At 42.8% G+C, this 15449-nt stretch overlaps 1 protein-coding gene across 3 annotated transcripts in view; it reads right to left on the reverse strand.

Moving 5' to 3' along the window:
• Positions 1-1278: 1278 nt before the first annotated feature.
• The window catches only part of PRTFDC1 (phosphoribosyl transferase domain containing 1), a 105853-nt gene continuing 91682 nt past the window's right edge, over positions 1279-15449 (reverse strand). For 2 of the 3 annotated variants that reach the window (XM_050804859.1, XM_050804858.1), the window contains 5 exons: positions 11376-11393; positions 9905-9987; positions 8339-8385; positions 4362-4438; positions 1279-2560 (listed from right to left, as the gene is read on the reverse strand). In XM_050804859.1, coding sequence (XP_050660816.1) covers positions 2513-2560; positions 4362-4438; positions 8339-8385; positions 9905-9987; positions 11376-11393 — 273 coding nt within the window. In that variant the 3' untranslated portion in view covers positions 1279-2512. The remainder of the gene's footprint in view (positions 2561-4361; positions 4439-8338; positions 8386-9904; positions 9988-11375; positions 11394-15449) is intronic. The other variant, XM_050804860.1, reaches the window with a different exon arrangement.

A 15449-nucleotide genomic window follows, 5' to 3' on the forward strand; every position in this document is an offset into this window, starting at 1 on the left:
TCCATTGGGAAAACACAAGTTGATTTCACAGGAGGCTGGGCAAATGCCTGCCTGTGCTCTGAAAGGCTGTTTTCACAGTCTCGGAAGGCCTGAAACATGGCACACCATCTTATACGCAAAAATTACACGAGGCACGTCGGAATTTGACTATTTGGCGTTTATATCTAGAGAGTCCGTGGGTCAACAATGAGTACATTCCAGTCCCTTTAAGAAAGGACCAATTTACAATGAGGGGTTCTAATTTGTTTGGAAAATCCCAAAGTATTACTAATTATGTTGATTATAACTGAATCCAGACTTCCCAATGAAATACACACACACATACACGCACATACACACACACACACGCACACACACACGCATACTCACACATTTTCCCCCTTACAAATCAGCTTTGGAACACTAAATTAATAATGGATTTGTTATTAACCAAGTAATAAGTTTTTGCATTTTTGGTTTAGAGTGAATAAACTCGATGGTATTAACTAGACAGGAGTTTTGCAAGAGAAAAGGAAATGCTATTTTTCCCAAGATGACTTTTCTTGGATATCACTGTGAAAGTATTGTCTGGTAGGAAAAAATTGCAAGCATGATTAAACTTCTTGTATGTTTAGTGAATTTTCAGCATTAACCATACAAGTCCTCACAATCTTGTGAAGTGGATAAATTTCCTTTGTAATTTGAGTAAACAGACTGTCCTCAGAAAGGATACTGATGCTTACTAAAATTCAACGTTTTTAAGAAAACATTTTCATATTGCATACTTTATGGATAATTTTACACTTAAAACCAAATGTGTGCCTGGATTTTTCTAGGTCTTCTGACATAAACATGGCATTGTGAAAAAAACACTATGTTCAGAATATTAATTTTGATATTTCAAGAAATTCACCGGTCAGACACAATTAGAAATCTAAGCTTGGGTACCAATGCTTCTGTGAAACAAAGCTAGAGGAGATTCCTTTTGCTGACTTATCCCTTGGGATATTTGGGTGTGGCTTGTTTTCTTCTCCGAGCGAAACAAAGATATGCAGGAAAATCTTCTTTTACAACTAAAATTTCTTGTTCTTACAAACAAGCTTGAGGAAAAAAAAAAAGCAGATCTAGCCCAGCTTAATCATTTGCTTATACTAGTGCATATATTGGATTTAATCCAAGTTAACAAAAATAAAGCCGCAGGATAGGTACATGCAGTTGTATATTTAAGCTACTGACTCACATACATTTTAATGGCTGAAAGTATTTAAAAAATATGAAGGCAGAAGAAAAACAGTAAGCAGTGATAAAACATACAAGTTTTCTTATTCTTTATTAGTTTAAAGGAAGCTAGAACCTAATAACAATACGCCACATACGGTTCAGAACGAAACAAAAGCTGCTTAGTTATTTATTTTGCATTTGCATTTTCTAGGAAGTGAGAAAAAAACAGCTCTATTGAGACTCAAGTTTATTTTCAATTAAAATCCCCATAAATTAGGAAATGTCTCATAAAATGAAGAAATTGGAAAAAAATGTTATTCAGAAAAAAACTTTCTTAAGTGTGCTTGTTTCCTGTAGCACCTTGGATTTTGTGATCAGCCTTTTAAAGATATTTTTTAAAAAATTCAACCTCTGTCTTCACGTTTAGGACAGGGCATAACGGTGTCTTTTTCTTCCATGCAAATACGAGGAAAAATTTGTACTTGCTTAGTTTCGAGCATAGAAAGCACTCGCCCCTAATTCTGCCATTTGCTCATGTCCCACATGAATAAAAGGATACAGCTTAGAAACCAGGGCCTTGCTACTATTGTATTTTTTTCTAATTAAAATTCAGAGTATTAAACACAGTTGAGTACATCCATGCATACATGACATACCGTCATCACATACCGGAAGCTCCAATCAAGAGCCCCGAGCAAAGCTGGTTTCATAACATCATTAAGATTCATTGTACACTGCGTTTCAGAAAGGCTTTGTCAAAGCAGATAGTAACGGCCTGTCAGAAATGCACAAACAGAAATTTATATTAAATTGTCCCTTCCCTCCTTTTAAAATATGGGAATCTATTAATAGTTGCATTCCCGGTATAGGGGACGCAAGGCTTCAGTTACAAAAAGGTCCCCAGCTTCCTAATATTGTAAGCTTATTACCAAAATAAGGGTATAAAAAGTTAAGTGAAAAATATTTGAGTAACTAGGTGGGGGTATTCCTGGGAATAGTAATCAAATATAATGACTGTATCAAAACAAAGGAAGGCGGAGCTCAGGAGTGCGAAGGTAGATAGCATTGCTGAGTCACAAGGCGGAGTGTTTAATTTGGAACAAGTCAAATAAAAGCACTGCTTTCTTTCCCTTAAGAACCTTTGATACTCTTTATATTAACCTCAGAAAAGAAAGCTCTCTCATTTGAACATTTTTTTCTTTTATATCCTGCTGAATGAAGATGCCTGGGGAGACAAACTTGACAGCTGGCTTCCCGAGAACAGGCGTAAGTATGATGTTATCTGGGACTTTAGTGGCGAGAATTCTTGTCTTTAGACTCGATATTTTTCTTTACCGTGCTCATTGATGACGCATATGTGCTGAAACAATAAAGGATTTAAACGCATCAGTTTCTTACCAAAATCTGAGACACAGAAAGTGTGATGCAGTCATAACCGAATGCCATCCTGTAATTGGCTATTGATCATTTAAATATAAATGTGTGTATTTATATGTGTGGGTAAAATCTAAAGAGACCCATTGAAATGCTTGACAAAAGGTCCTTTGTGGTTTTAGTTTGGAGCCTTATACTGAATCTGGCTCCCCAGGTCCCTAAAACCCAGAAACGCTGAGGGAGCAGCATGTTTAGCCCTGCTAGAAACTGAAGTCTCCTACTGGTAAGATGACAACTGCTTGGGTGAATGGAGAAATAACAGTGGCAAGCACAACATGGGCTCTTATTCAACCCTTTTTGGGCAACAAGCAAAGGGTTAGGAATATTTTGATTGAAAGCAACAGAAATGGGGCCAGGCTAATGTAAGCAAAAAAGGAGGATTTGAGGCCGGGCGCGGTGGCTCAAGCCTGTAATCCCAGCACTTTGGGAGGCCGAGGTGGGCGGATCACAAGGTCAGGAGATCGAGACCACAGTGAAACCCCGTCTCTACTAAAAATACAAAAAATTAGCCGGGCGCGGTGGCGGGCGCCTGTAGTCCTAGCTACTCAGGAGGCTGAGGCAGGAGAATGGCGTGAACCCAGGAGGCAGAGCTTGCAGTGAGCCGAGATCGCGCCACTGCACTCCAGCCTGGGCAACAGCGTGAGACTCCATCTCAAAAAAAAAAAAAAAAAAAAAAAAAAAAAAAAGGAGGATTTGGCTGGGCTCAGTGGCCCCTGTCTGTAATCCTAGCACTTTGGGAGACTGAGGTGGGAGCATGATTTGAAGCCAGGAGTTCAAGAACAGCCTGGACAGCATAGCAAGACTCCATCTCTACAAAAAGTAAAAATATTAGGCAGGCATAGTGGTGTGTGCCTGTAGTCCCAGCTACTCAGGAGGCTGAGGCAGGAGGATCTCTTGAGCCTGGGAGTTCAAGGCTGCAGTGAGCTTTAATTGCGTCACTGCACTCTAGCCTAGGTGAGACCCTGGAGCGAGACCCTGTGTCTTTAAAAGGGGGGGAGGGGAAATTTATTGGTGGAATACTGGGGTAGCTCTCAGAATCCAAGGACGAACTGGGCAATGAAGCAACTAGAAGGCAGGAACAAGGGCAGCTCCAGAGGCTTTCACCCATGGTGCTATGGATACTGTCTGGGGCACTGCTGTCCTAGTAGCTGAAATCTGAACACACTCAGTCTCTGTGACTTTTGGTTTAAGTTTCTGATTCCCAGGAGAGAGAGACTGATTGGTCCGCTTTGGGTAAGTTGTCTACCTCTAGATCGTGCAGTGTTGGTCAGGGTCACACAGCTGGGGTCCACACTGGGGGTCCACGTCTGTGTGGTGAGATCATTTCCCCCAAAGAGGGAAGAGTTATGAGCTGCATGCCCCTGTAATTGAAACCTGCTAGAGTTCAAGCACTGACACAAATCAGTGTATAGAATATTGGCTATTGTTATGGTTGGTTGAGCACAGTCAATGACTATGGAGAAGAATCAGTGTCAAACCATAGTTCTGCTTTTAGCTTCCTATTTCTTTAGTATGAAATAGAGATAATCATAATTTGCCTCCATCATCCTGATACCTACCCTGCAGAATAGTAGTGGGAGTTAATGGGAGTATGGATGCAATGTGCTCACCATACTCCTGACATAGAAGATAATCAATAGAAGACATCACTAACACGTATTCAATACATTTCTAAATTGTTAAGTTCTTATAAAAAGGGGGGTTAGGAATTTGCATGCAAGACTTACATTCAGATCTCTGAAGTATTCATTGTAATCTAAGGCATATCCCACCACAAATAAGTTTGGAATCTCAAATCCAGCATCTTAGCAGAGAGAGAAAGAGGAAAAAAAAAAAGGAACAAAATTTAGATTATATAAATGCAAGTCACCATATGCTGCTGTCAGCACTCAAACTCGAGGACCTTTCATTGAGGCAGGAGGGAGTGAGAAACGGTGAGCAATGCACAGGATAAGCCCAAGAGGGACCTGGACCAGAAGGACTACTCGGGAGGAAGGAGGCAAGGCAAACAAGCCAACCTACAATGAAGAATGACTGATCTAGCATGCAGAGTTGAGAAATGGCTCAGGAAGCCCGGTGCGTAACAAGAAATATGCATAATTGAGTCACATGGCCCTGGTGTTCTAAAGCAAGCAATATGCAGTGATACGATGCCAAAGGAAACATTCTCAATAACACAAAGGAAAGTTCAAGCAGAAGGCGTTACGATGCTGCATTATGTGAACAGGTGTGTGGGCCACAGCAACTGGAAAGCAATTCTCCCGCTGTACTCAGTGTCTCGGCTGTTTAAAGGGCTGGAAAGCAAAAGCCAGGACACAAGATGAAAGGCAACAGGATTGTTCAACTTGAGGAAGAGAATGTGGAGGTTGCGTTAATGCTGGTCTTTGGGTTTGTGATGCAGAGGATATTAATGAGCTCTCTATTGAGGGCAGAATGAGATGAAGTGGATTTAAGCACAGTGCAAGGTACTTATGATAAGCAAAAGAATAATTCATTGAAAAGATGATGATTTTTTATCAGAAAGGATTCTTTTTTTTTTGTCTGAGATCGAGTCTCGCTGTGTCACCTAGGCTGGAGTGCAGTGGTACGATCTTGGCTTACTGCAACCTCCACCTCCAGGGTTCACGCAATTCTCCTGGGTTCATTTTCCCGAGTAGCTGGGAAGACAGATGTGCGCCACTATGCCTGGCTAATTTTTGTAGTTTTAATAGAGATGGGGTTTCACCATGTTAGCCAGGCTGGTCTCGAACTCCTGACCTCAAGTGATCCATCCGCCTCAGTCTCCTAAAGTGCTGGGATTACAGGCATGGGCCATTGAACCTGGCTATTTTTTGAGAAAGGGTCTCACTTTGTCGTCCAGGCAGAGGTGCAGTGGTGTGATCACGGCTCACTGCAGCCTCTACCTCCACAGGCTCAGGTGATCCTCTCACCTCAGCCTCCTGAGTAGCTGGGACTACAGGCATGCACAACTACGCCTGGCTGATACTTATTGGAGAGAATTCTTAAGGAACAGACAATAGCTCTCCTTCTTCAGAGGTCTTGAAACAGAATAAAGGTGCACGGTCCAATGATTTTCAATTTTTTTTCAGTGTTTTGGAAACTTACAAGTTTGTTTATTACAGTAATATAGGTGAGAGATTTATTTGCTTACTTTTAATGAAACTGTACTTGGGTATAGCCAGTGGGCTTATAGCCCAGGCAAAGTTGTTTCCACAGTGACTGTGACCAACGATGCTTTCACAAGAAAACAACTGGTTCCTGCTCACAGACAGGACTGGAGGTACTTATTTTCTAGGGGGTTACATTATGGAGTCCCTTGCTAGGAAAATAAGTACTGGAGGTGAGGGGCTTATTTACTAGGGGGGTGCATTATGCAGTCCCTTGCTAGGAAGCCTGCTTGATTCCTCCAAACTGCAGAGTTCCTTGAAAAAAAGAATCAGAGAGGAGAAGTGAGAGCAGAAGAGGTCAGCAGTTACACTGAGCATAATAGAATCAATCAGGAGAAAGGAACACAAAGTACAAAGCCTCATAAATCCAGAGAGAAAGAAGGAACAGAGATTCTGAGCTAGCTAAAAGAATATGAAGGTGGGCGTGCGCCTGCAGTCCCAGCTATTCAGGAGGCTGAGGCAGGAAGATCACTTGAGGCCAGGAGTTCGAGACCAGCCTAGGCAACAAAGTGAGATCCCATCTCAAAAAGAAAAAAAAGGTGGGGTGCAGTGGCTCACGCCTGTAATCCCAGCACTTTGGGAGGCTTAGGTGGGTGGATCACCTGAGATCAGGAGTCCAAGACTGGCCTGGCCAACATGGCGAAACCCCATCTCTACTAAAAATACAAAAATTAGCCAGGCGTGGTGGCATGTGCCTGTAGTCCCAGTTACTTGGGAGGCTGAGGGAGGAGAATCACTTGAACCTGGGAGGCAGAGGTTGCAGTGAGCCGAGATCGCACCACTGCACTGGGTGACAGAGTCAGATTCCGTCTCAAAATAATAACAATAATAATAATAATAAGAGCAAATCCCAAGAAACCCTGTTTGTAACCAGCGCTGTAATAATGACTTGACAGGGAGCAATGCAATCCTTCCATCAGGCAGGGCAACTCACACTGAGAAAATGAGAGCCCAAAGCCTATTTAGAAGGCCAAACCTTGAGATGTCATAGAATAAAAGGATGATGGTTCAGCAGGACAGTCATGAATCAGAGTGACCTATCCTTAACTGGTAAATGAGGGCAGCTCCTACACTTACATTTGCCATAGCAGATGTTACTTGCAGATGTAGTGGAAGAGTCAGGGCACTGACTGAAACCAGATTGCCTGGGCTTAATACTGGTCTGACACTCACAGCTACATGACTTTGGCAAGCTATTTAAGCTTGCTGTGCTTGATTTCCTCATCTGTAAAATGGGTATAATAACAACTCCTACCTTTAGAGAGCTATTGTGAGGATGAAAGGAGCTAATCTCTGTATAGCTCTTAGAACAGTGCGTGGCACATCACAACCTCTTCCTAGTGTTAGCTGCTATTATTTTATTGCTGTTATTATAAGTGATATAAGAAATTTGTCATTAATCGGATATGTTTGAAGTGAATGTTTTTCAACTTCAGTTAAAATCTTATCTATACAGTGAGTATCCTGTACTATTTTGTTAGACAATTTCTGCTAAGTAACCTCAAGCAACCTTCACTACATCCAGATTATACCTTTGATACTAGTAATAGATGGGAACATGCAATTGGGTCTCTCTGCCCAGAACTGACATGGTCTAGAGTTAACACATCCAGCACAGGAATGAAACTTGTTTTTAGAATGTAGAGTCACTGGCTAAATGTCGCTGGCATGTCACCCATCCATACTGTGCTTGTCTTTCGCTAATGTTTGTTCAGCTTGCTGAAGAGAACTGTAGCCAAATTATCCCAGGGACTTTGGAGCAAATGTAAGTTATAAAAATCAAGCTGAAGGCTGCCTATGCAAGTGAAAAAAATTCGCCTCTAGTGTTAGAATAATAAATAATCAGGCTGCATGTTTATCCTTCCTGGAGTTAGAACTAGGCTTATTGTTAGGAGAAGGGAGGAGTGTACTCGATGAAGAAGCCCTACAGAACACACATCTGAAGTCACGCGTGAAGATGGTATCTAGAGATACCTGCTTTGCTAATTCTCTGTGTTTCGGAGGTTTGGTTTGGAGGTGATGGGGAGCTGTCTTAGATTTCTCCTTCTGTGCATTACAATTCAGGCTTGCTAAAGGTCACCATTGTGCATTGTCTGGTAATAGTTCTGGATGATGGCATGAGACTCCCTTTAAACCTCCATAGCACCTCTCCTTGTCTGAATGGTGAGAACAGAGGCTAAGGCAGGGAGCCTAAGTGTCTGAGTCAGTCCGGTGGGATCAGGTCTTCCTCTACTCCCTGAAACTTTTCAGCTGACTTCTCTGTAGTTAAGGTGCTGTGTGAAACATACAAATAAAAATACCCAATGCACGGAATAGAGTTCCTGTGAAAGACGCAAATTACAACATTGAAGGCCCTCATTTTAAAGGGTTCTGTCTTCCCTATCAAGGTGGGGGAGACCATGAGGAATCTGTGGGACTATCAGCCCTACACAGTTTCAACTCCACTTGCAGTGCCGTCAAATAGGAAATCAAAGATTCTTAAACATAAAATCAAACACCACAAGCACAAAACAAACAAAAAACTAAAAATCACTTACAGTCAGGTCTAAAGCCGTCACTTCTGGGTGTTCTCTTCACCAACAAACTACCATTAAAAAAGACATGCTTTAGTGAACTCAATCAAATCTCTGTGATTTGTAAATAGAATCAAGCATCATTAAAAGATGTAGTTGAAATACATATTTTGCTACTGTGGCACTATATAGACGGTTCTGGATAAAAAGAAGACAGCAGGTCAGGCACAGTGCCTACATCTGTAATCCCAGTGCTTTGGGAGGACAAGGTGGGAGGATCACTTGAGCCCAGAGGTTCAAGACCAACCTGGGCAACATAGCGAGACCCCTGTCTCTACAAAAAAATAAAAAATTTAGCTGGGTGTGGTGGCACCTGCCTGTAGTCCCAGCTACTTGGGAGGCTGAGGTGGGAGGATTGTTTTAGCCCAGGAGTTGAAGGCTGCAGTGAGCCATGACTGCACTACTGCACTCCAGCCTAGGTGACAGAGTGAGACCCTGTCCCAAAAAATAGATAAAATATAAAAAACTTTTAAAAAAGGTAGCTGTCAGTCAGGCATGGTAGCTCATGCTTATAATTCCAGCACTTTAGGAGGCCAAGAAGGGCAGATCACTTGAGCCCATAAGTTTGAGACCAGCCTGGCCAACATGGTGAAACCGCATCTTTACTAAAAATACAAAAATTAGCTGGGCATGGTGGTATGCATCCGTAGTCTCAGCTTCATGGGAGTCTGAGGCAAGAGAATCACTTGAACCCAGGAGGCTGAGGTTGCAGTAAGCTGAGACTGTACCACTGCACTCCAGTCTGGGTGACAGAGCAAGACTCCATCTCAAACAAACAAACAAACAAACAAAAAATAGGGGGTAGCTGTACCTAGCTACTCAGGAGGTTGAGGTGGGAGGATCACTTGAGCCCAGAAGTTTGAGGCTGCAGTGTGTTATGATCACACTACTGTGATCATAGAGCAAGACCCTGTCTCTTGCTCTAAAAAAGGTCTGGGTGCAGTGGCTCATGCCTGTAATCCTAGCACTTGGGGGGGCTGAGGCAGGCAGATCACTTGAGGTCAGGAGTTCAGACCATCCTGGCCAACATGGTGAAACCCTAGCTCATCTCTGCTAAAAATACAAAACATTAGCTAGGCACGGTGGCGGGCGCCTGTAGTCCCAGCTACTTGGGAAGCTGAGGCATGAGAATTGTTCGAACTCAGAGGGCAGAGGTTGCAGTGAGCTGAGATTGTGCCACTGCACTTCAGCCTGGGCGACAGAGAAAGGCTGTGTCTCAACACAAACAAACAAAAAAATGAAGGGAGAAGAGCAATTGCACGGGGGCTCATCCAGCTGCTCCTGGAAACAGCTAATGGAGGCTCAGTAAAGAGGAACTCAGAAACATGGCGAAGCACGTCCTCTTCCCTTTCTTCTCTCAGGCTAGCAGTCAAGGGCTGCTTTTCAGTGTGGTCAAACTGTAATACCCCAGGGGAAAAGGTCACTAGATTGGAATATATTATACTGTTTGGAAAGAGCATCCTGTGTTAGCATACCTTTTGGGCTTGCTTGGAAAACCAGAAATCACCATGCTATGAATGTCCAACTCACCTGGCTACCTTAACCATGTTGGGCTTGTATTTCTCTATATTGCTGAGTAGTGCTTTCATGGTCCTCCCAGTTCCGACGACATCCTTTGCAGAAAGGACAGATAAATTCAACAAAGTGCATCTGAGCAGCACAACAGACTTTTCATCCAGGGCGATACTCCTGATTAATAATGCATCGTAATTAAAAATGCCATCCAATTTGGAGCCAAAGGAGGAGGAGGAGTGGGTTATGTTTTATCTAGACAGGCACTCCTTCTGGAAGCTGAGTTTTGGGGAATCTACCGGAGACTCTTTCCTCCTTGAATCCTTTAGCTGTGTTGAAGGGCCAAATTTAGCCTTTGGACAGCATGTGGGACTCCTCATTGAGTACATTTGGACTCGCGTATGCACATTCAAGGACTAAATTTGGCCCTGAGGTTATGTAACACAATACAAGGCACATGAATTTTCATGGATATGTACATCTGAATACACTGAATGGATAAATGCCTCCCCCTCATTCTCCCCCACTCAATAGGGCATTCTATGGCTGGGAAGTGAGAGGTGTCTGGACAGCAGCTGGTGACAGCCTGTGAATTCTGAGGGTCCACGGCTGCAGTGAGCTCGGGCTCATCTCCGCTGATGAGCTGCTGCACAATTAGAGGAGAATGGGCAGCCGCGATTTATTGTCCTAAGGACAGGAATCAGCTGTCACGAGCTGATTATCAAAACAACAGGTCTGAATGTAACCAGGCTTGGGCAATTCATTTGGTGAGAGGGTCTGCTCCATGGGTTATACTGAGCAAGAACTCCAGATACACATGGCGCACACAGGCAATTGTGTAACAAAAGGTTGAAAATAGCTCCCCTGAATTTTTTGCTGTTTGATGAGACGAGCGTGCTCCTGAAGGAAACGTGGCCATTTGCTGTATTAGTCCACTACTGCCATAGGGATCCCACGTTCTCTTTTTTAACAGAAAAACAAACGTAAAACAAAACAAAACAAAACCAAAAAAACCCAAAACCAGAGCTTTCCCCATAGCTCACCATTTTTAATTTATTGTGTTTATGATTTTGATGCTGAAAGTATTTGAGAATTCTCAAAATCGTCAGAGGTCCTTAGCAAAAACACTGAATTCAGGGTGAACAGAGTTCTAACCTTGGTTTCACTGTGAAATGAATTTGGTTCGGTGAGCTAGTTTCCTCTTCTTTAAACTTGTCTGATTCACAAAGAAGTATAAGAATCAACACAGAGATACGTGGAACTGGATACACAAAAAGGACAAAGTCGTCCACAAATATTGTTGCCAAGCTCTTATTCTACATTATTTGAAATCAGGGATGCTATTTGGCCCGTATTCATTAAATTTGGAGAGCATGCACCCAGTGGGAGCTCAAGAAATCCTTGGTCAGTTTGATAACAAGGTGTGCAGTTTAAAACTCACCATTAGAGTCTTTCAACCTCCAAATATGGAAAGGAAATGCCAGCTTACCTCAACAATGAGAACATTCTGAAACAAACAAAACCTGTATTTTAGAATGCGATGCCAATCTGACTCACAGGATACATACACATTTTTTTGCTTATAGTTAGAATTTCACAATTTGCTCAGACAGTCCTTCCCCATCCATCTAATTCAAAGGACTAGAGGTGATCTAGGTTTTCCAGATTCATTTTAACAGGTCCTCCGGAATTAGTTGGTGATGCAATGTTAGTATCTATATTTAGGTTAGAAGCAAGCTTATGTTAGACCTGTCTGACGAGCTCTCCATAAAGTCATCCCTTCTCAGTAATTCTGCCAAGGGCCTCCCACCCCCACCTGGGAGGCAAAGCCTGTTAAGAGTTTCCCAGGAAAACAATGCAACATGAACCGCATCACTAACGGAGATTGTGCTTGGTAAATGCATCATGGGTTCAGCTGTGACAGCCTCACTCTTGCACGACCACCAAAATCCCTGGGGACTCAGGATTTCCTCTTGGATTGCCAACCTAGATGAAGAGGGTAGGCTAGAGAAAATGAGCCAGGTACTGGGTACAGTAACTCTGCCTCCTGGGTTCAAGTGATTCTCCTGCCTCAGCCTCCCAAGTAGCTGGGATTACAGGCACACGCCTCCATGCCCTGGTATTTTATTTGTGTTTTTAGTAGAGAAGGGGTTTCACCCTGTTGGCCAGGCTGGTCTCGAACTCCTGACCTCAGGTGATCCACCCGCTTGGCCTCCCAAAGTGCTGGGATTATAAGTGTGAGTCACCGTGCCCCACCTAGACTGACTTTTTTTAGGGACTAATGCAGTTGGTGACTTTAAGTTGAAGCCAATGCTCAATTACCATTCCAAAATGCTAGGGTGCTTAAGAATGATGTGAAACTGACTTTGCCTGTGGAGCAAAGTCCACAGCAAAGCCTGTTTATACAGGCACATCTGCTTACAGCATGGTTTATTGAAATGAATATTTTATGGCCACTCTTGAGACCTACTGTGCAGAAAACAAGATTCCTTTCAAAATACTATGCTCATTAACCATCTACCTGGTCACCCAAGAGCTCTGATGGAGATGTTTACAAGGAGATTATTTTCATGCCTGCTAACACAACATCCATTTTGCAGCCCATAGAGTCATTTAGACTTTCAAGTCTTATTATTTAAGAAATAGATTTTGTAAGGTGATAGCTGCCCATAGATAGTGATTCCTCTGATGGATCTGGGTACAGTAAATTGAAAACCTGAAGATACACCATTCTAGATGCTATTCAGAGCATTCATCATCCATGAGTGGAGATCAAAATATCAACATGAATAGGGGTTTGGAAGAAGTTGATTCCAACCCTCATGCCTGACTTTGAGGGGCTGAAGGTTTCAGTGGAGAGGCCGAGGGTGGTGGCTGCTGCAGGTAATCCTAGCACTTTGGGAGGCCGAGGTGGGTGGATTGCTTGAGCTTAGTAGTTTGAGACCAGCTTGGGCAACATGGCAAAACCCTGTCTCTACAAAAACTGAGGTGGGAGGATCACCTGAGCCTGGGGAGGTTGAGGCTGCGGTGAGCCATGACTATGCCACTGCACACCAGCCTGGGCGACAGAGCGACAACTTGTCTCAAAACAACAACAACAACAAAAAAGACTTTCATGGAGGAAGTACCTGCAGATGTGGTGGCAATAGCAAGAGAACCTAATTAGAAGTGGAGCCTGAAGATGTGACTGAATTGCTGTAATCTGATGATCAAACTTGAACAGATAAGGAGTTGCTTCTTATGGATGAGCAAAGAAAGTGGTTCCTTGAGATGGAATTTACTCCTGGCGAAGATGCCATGAACATTGTTGAAACGACAACAAAGAGCTTAAAATATTATATATACTTAGTGATAAAGCAGTAGCACGGCTGGAGAGGATTAACTTCAATTTTGAAAGAAGTTCTACTGTGGGTAAAATGCTATCAAACAGCATCACCATCTGCAGAGAAATCTTTCATGAAAGGAAGAGTCAATCTAAGCAGCAAACTTCATTATTGTCTTGTTTTAAGAAATTGCAACAGCCACCCCAACCTTCTGAAGCACCCACCAGCCTGATGAGTCAGCAGCCATCAACATCGTGGCAAGACTCTCCTCCAGCAAAAAGATGATGACTCACTGAAGGCTCGGATGATCATTAGCATTTTTTTTAGCAATGAAGTATTTTTTTCATTAAGTTATGTGGCTTATTTTTTAGACATAATGTTATTGCACACTTAGTAGACTACCATGCAGTATAAACATAAGTTTTATACGCACTGAAAAAACAAAAAATTTGTGTGGCTCTCTTTATAGTGGTGGTCTGAAACCAAATCCACAATAACTCTGAGATATGGCTGTGCCTAACATTAGGTAAAAGAGCTAAGGAGCCAAAATTATTTATCTTTATATAATCAATATATAACATGGAGGCTGGGTGTGATGGCTCACATCTGTAATCCCAGCACTTTGGGAAGCCAAGGCGGGCAGATTGCTTGAGGCCAGGAGTTCGAGAACATCCTAGCCAAGATGGTGAAACTCTGTCTCTACTACAAATATAAAAGTTAGCCAGGCATGGTGGCGCATGCCTGTAGTCCCAGCTACTTGAGAGGCTGAGGCTCAAGAATTGCTTGAACCTGGGAGGTGGAGGTTGCAGTGAGCTGAGATTGTGCCACTGCACTCCAGCCTGGGTGACAGAGTGAGACTCTGTCTCAACAAAACAAAACAGAACAACAAAAGAAATACTTGTGTAGTGAATCAACAATTTTGACTTCATTTCTTTCACTTTCTCTAGTTCATTGTATTTCTGATTCATCCCCTCCATTTTTCCTTAACAATCTGCAATTCCTCCTTAACCAAGCTGTCATCAATGTCTATTGCTTTTAATTTTGCACTAAGCAATTTCCTAAAACTCGCGTTTTTTGAGTGGGCAACTTCTTTTCTCAGTACACACTGTGCCTCCTACACACTTCCAATCTGATAACTCTGATCACTGCATCTGAGATGTTTGCCAGTTACTGTCTTAGTCATCTCATCACACCTAGCTCATTTCCTCCCAGAAAGCCAGTAAAATCTGCAGCCTAGGAGCTGCAGGCAAAAACTCTATGAGGAATCTCTGGAGTGTGCTTTCTTTGCTGTTGCATGATTCTGATCAAAACTAATCACAAGGGGTTTCCTAACAAAAAAGAAAAAGAAAGGAAGAAAGAAGAAAAGAAGGGAGGAAAGAATTGCACAAATCGACATGATGTTCTTAAGTAGGTTATTCCTACTTCTAGCATTTTAGAGCACACAGTGATTTGCACACCACACTGTCTCATCTGCAGCGGTGTAGTTTGGTGGCTGTGGTCACACTAATCAAGAGCAATGGCAGCAGTGACAATGAGCTGTAATGTGGATGTGGAGAATGAGCAGGAATGTGAATATAAACCCCATGGAAAAGGGAATGTAGTTTAGCATTTCATTTTATGTGATAAATTCACAAAATTTCCAGAATCATCAGTCAGTGAGTCTTTCCATTATTGTTCTCAGCTTAGTCAGATGCAATAAAAAAAGAATGATTTAAACAGTTAAGGCAGCCAAGGGGGAACTTTTGGCAGGTTCTGATGATGCTTCATTCTGGCATTTAATTAGAATCTTAGGCTGGGTACAGTGGTTCACTCCTGTAATCCCAGCACTTTGGGAGGCTGAGGAGGGTGGATCACTTGAGGTCAGGAGTTCGAGACCAGCCTGACCAACATGGTGAAACCCCATCTCTTCTAAAACATACAAAAATTAGCTGGGTGTGGTGGTGCACTCCTGTAATCCCAGCCACTCAGGAGGCTGAGGCAGGAGAACCGCTTGAAACTGGGAGGTGGCGGTTGCAGTGAGCTGAGATCATACCACTGCACTCCAGCCTGGGAGACAGAGCAAGATTCTGCCTCAAAAAAAAAAAAAAAAAAAAGAAAAAAGAAAAACTTATTTGAGGGCAGATTTGAGGGGCATGTCTCCCAAAATCTTGGGCTTAACCTGCACATCTGTGTTTCCATGTTGCCAGATTTGTGTCTGTTTCCATGCATTTTGTTTTATTCCACCCTTTCAGAGGTTTCTC

This window comes from Macaca thibetana, chromosome 9, assembly GCF_024542745.1.
Source record: "Macaca thibetana thibetana isolate TM-01 chromosome 9, ASM2454274v1, whole genome shotgun sequence".
Classification (NCBI taxonomy): Eukaryota; Metazoa; Chordata; class Mammalia; order Primates; family Cercopithecidae; genus Macaca; species Macaca thibetana.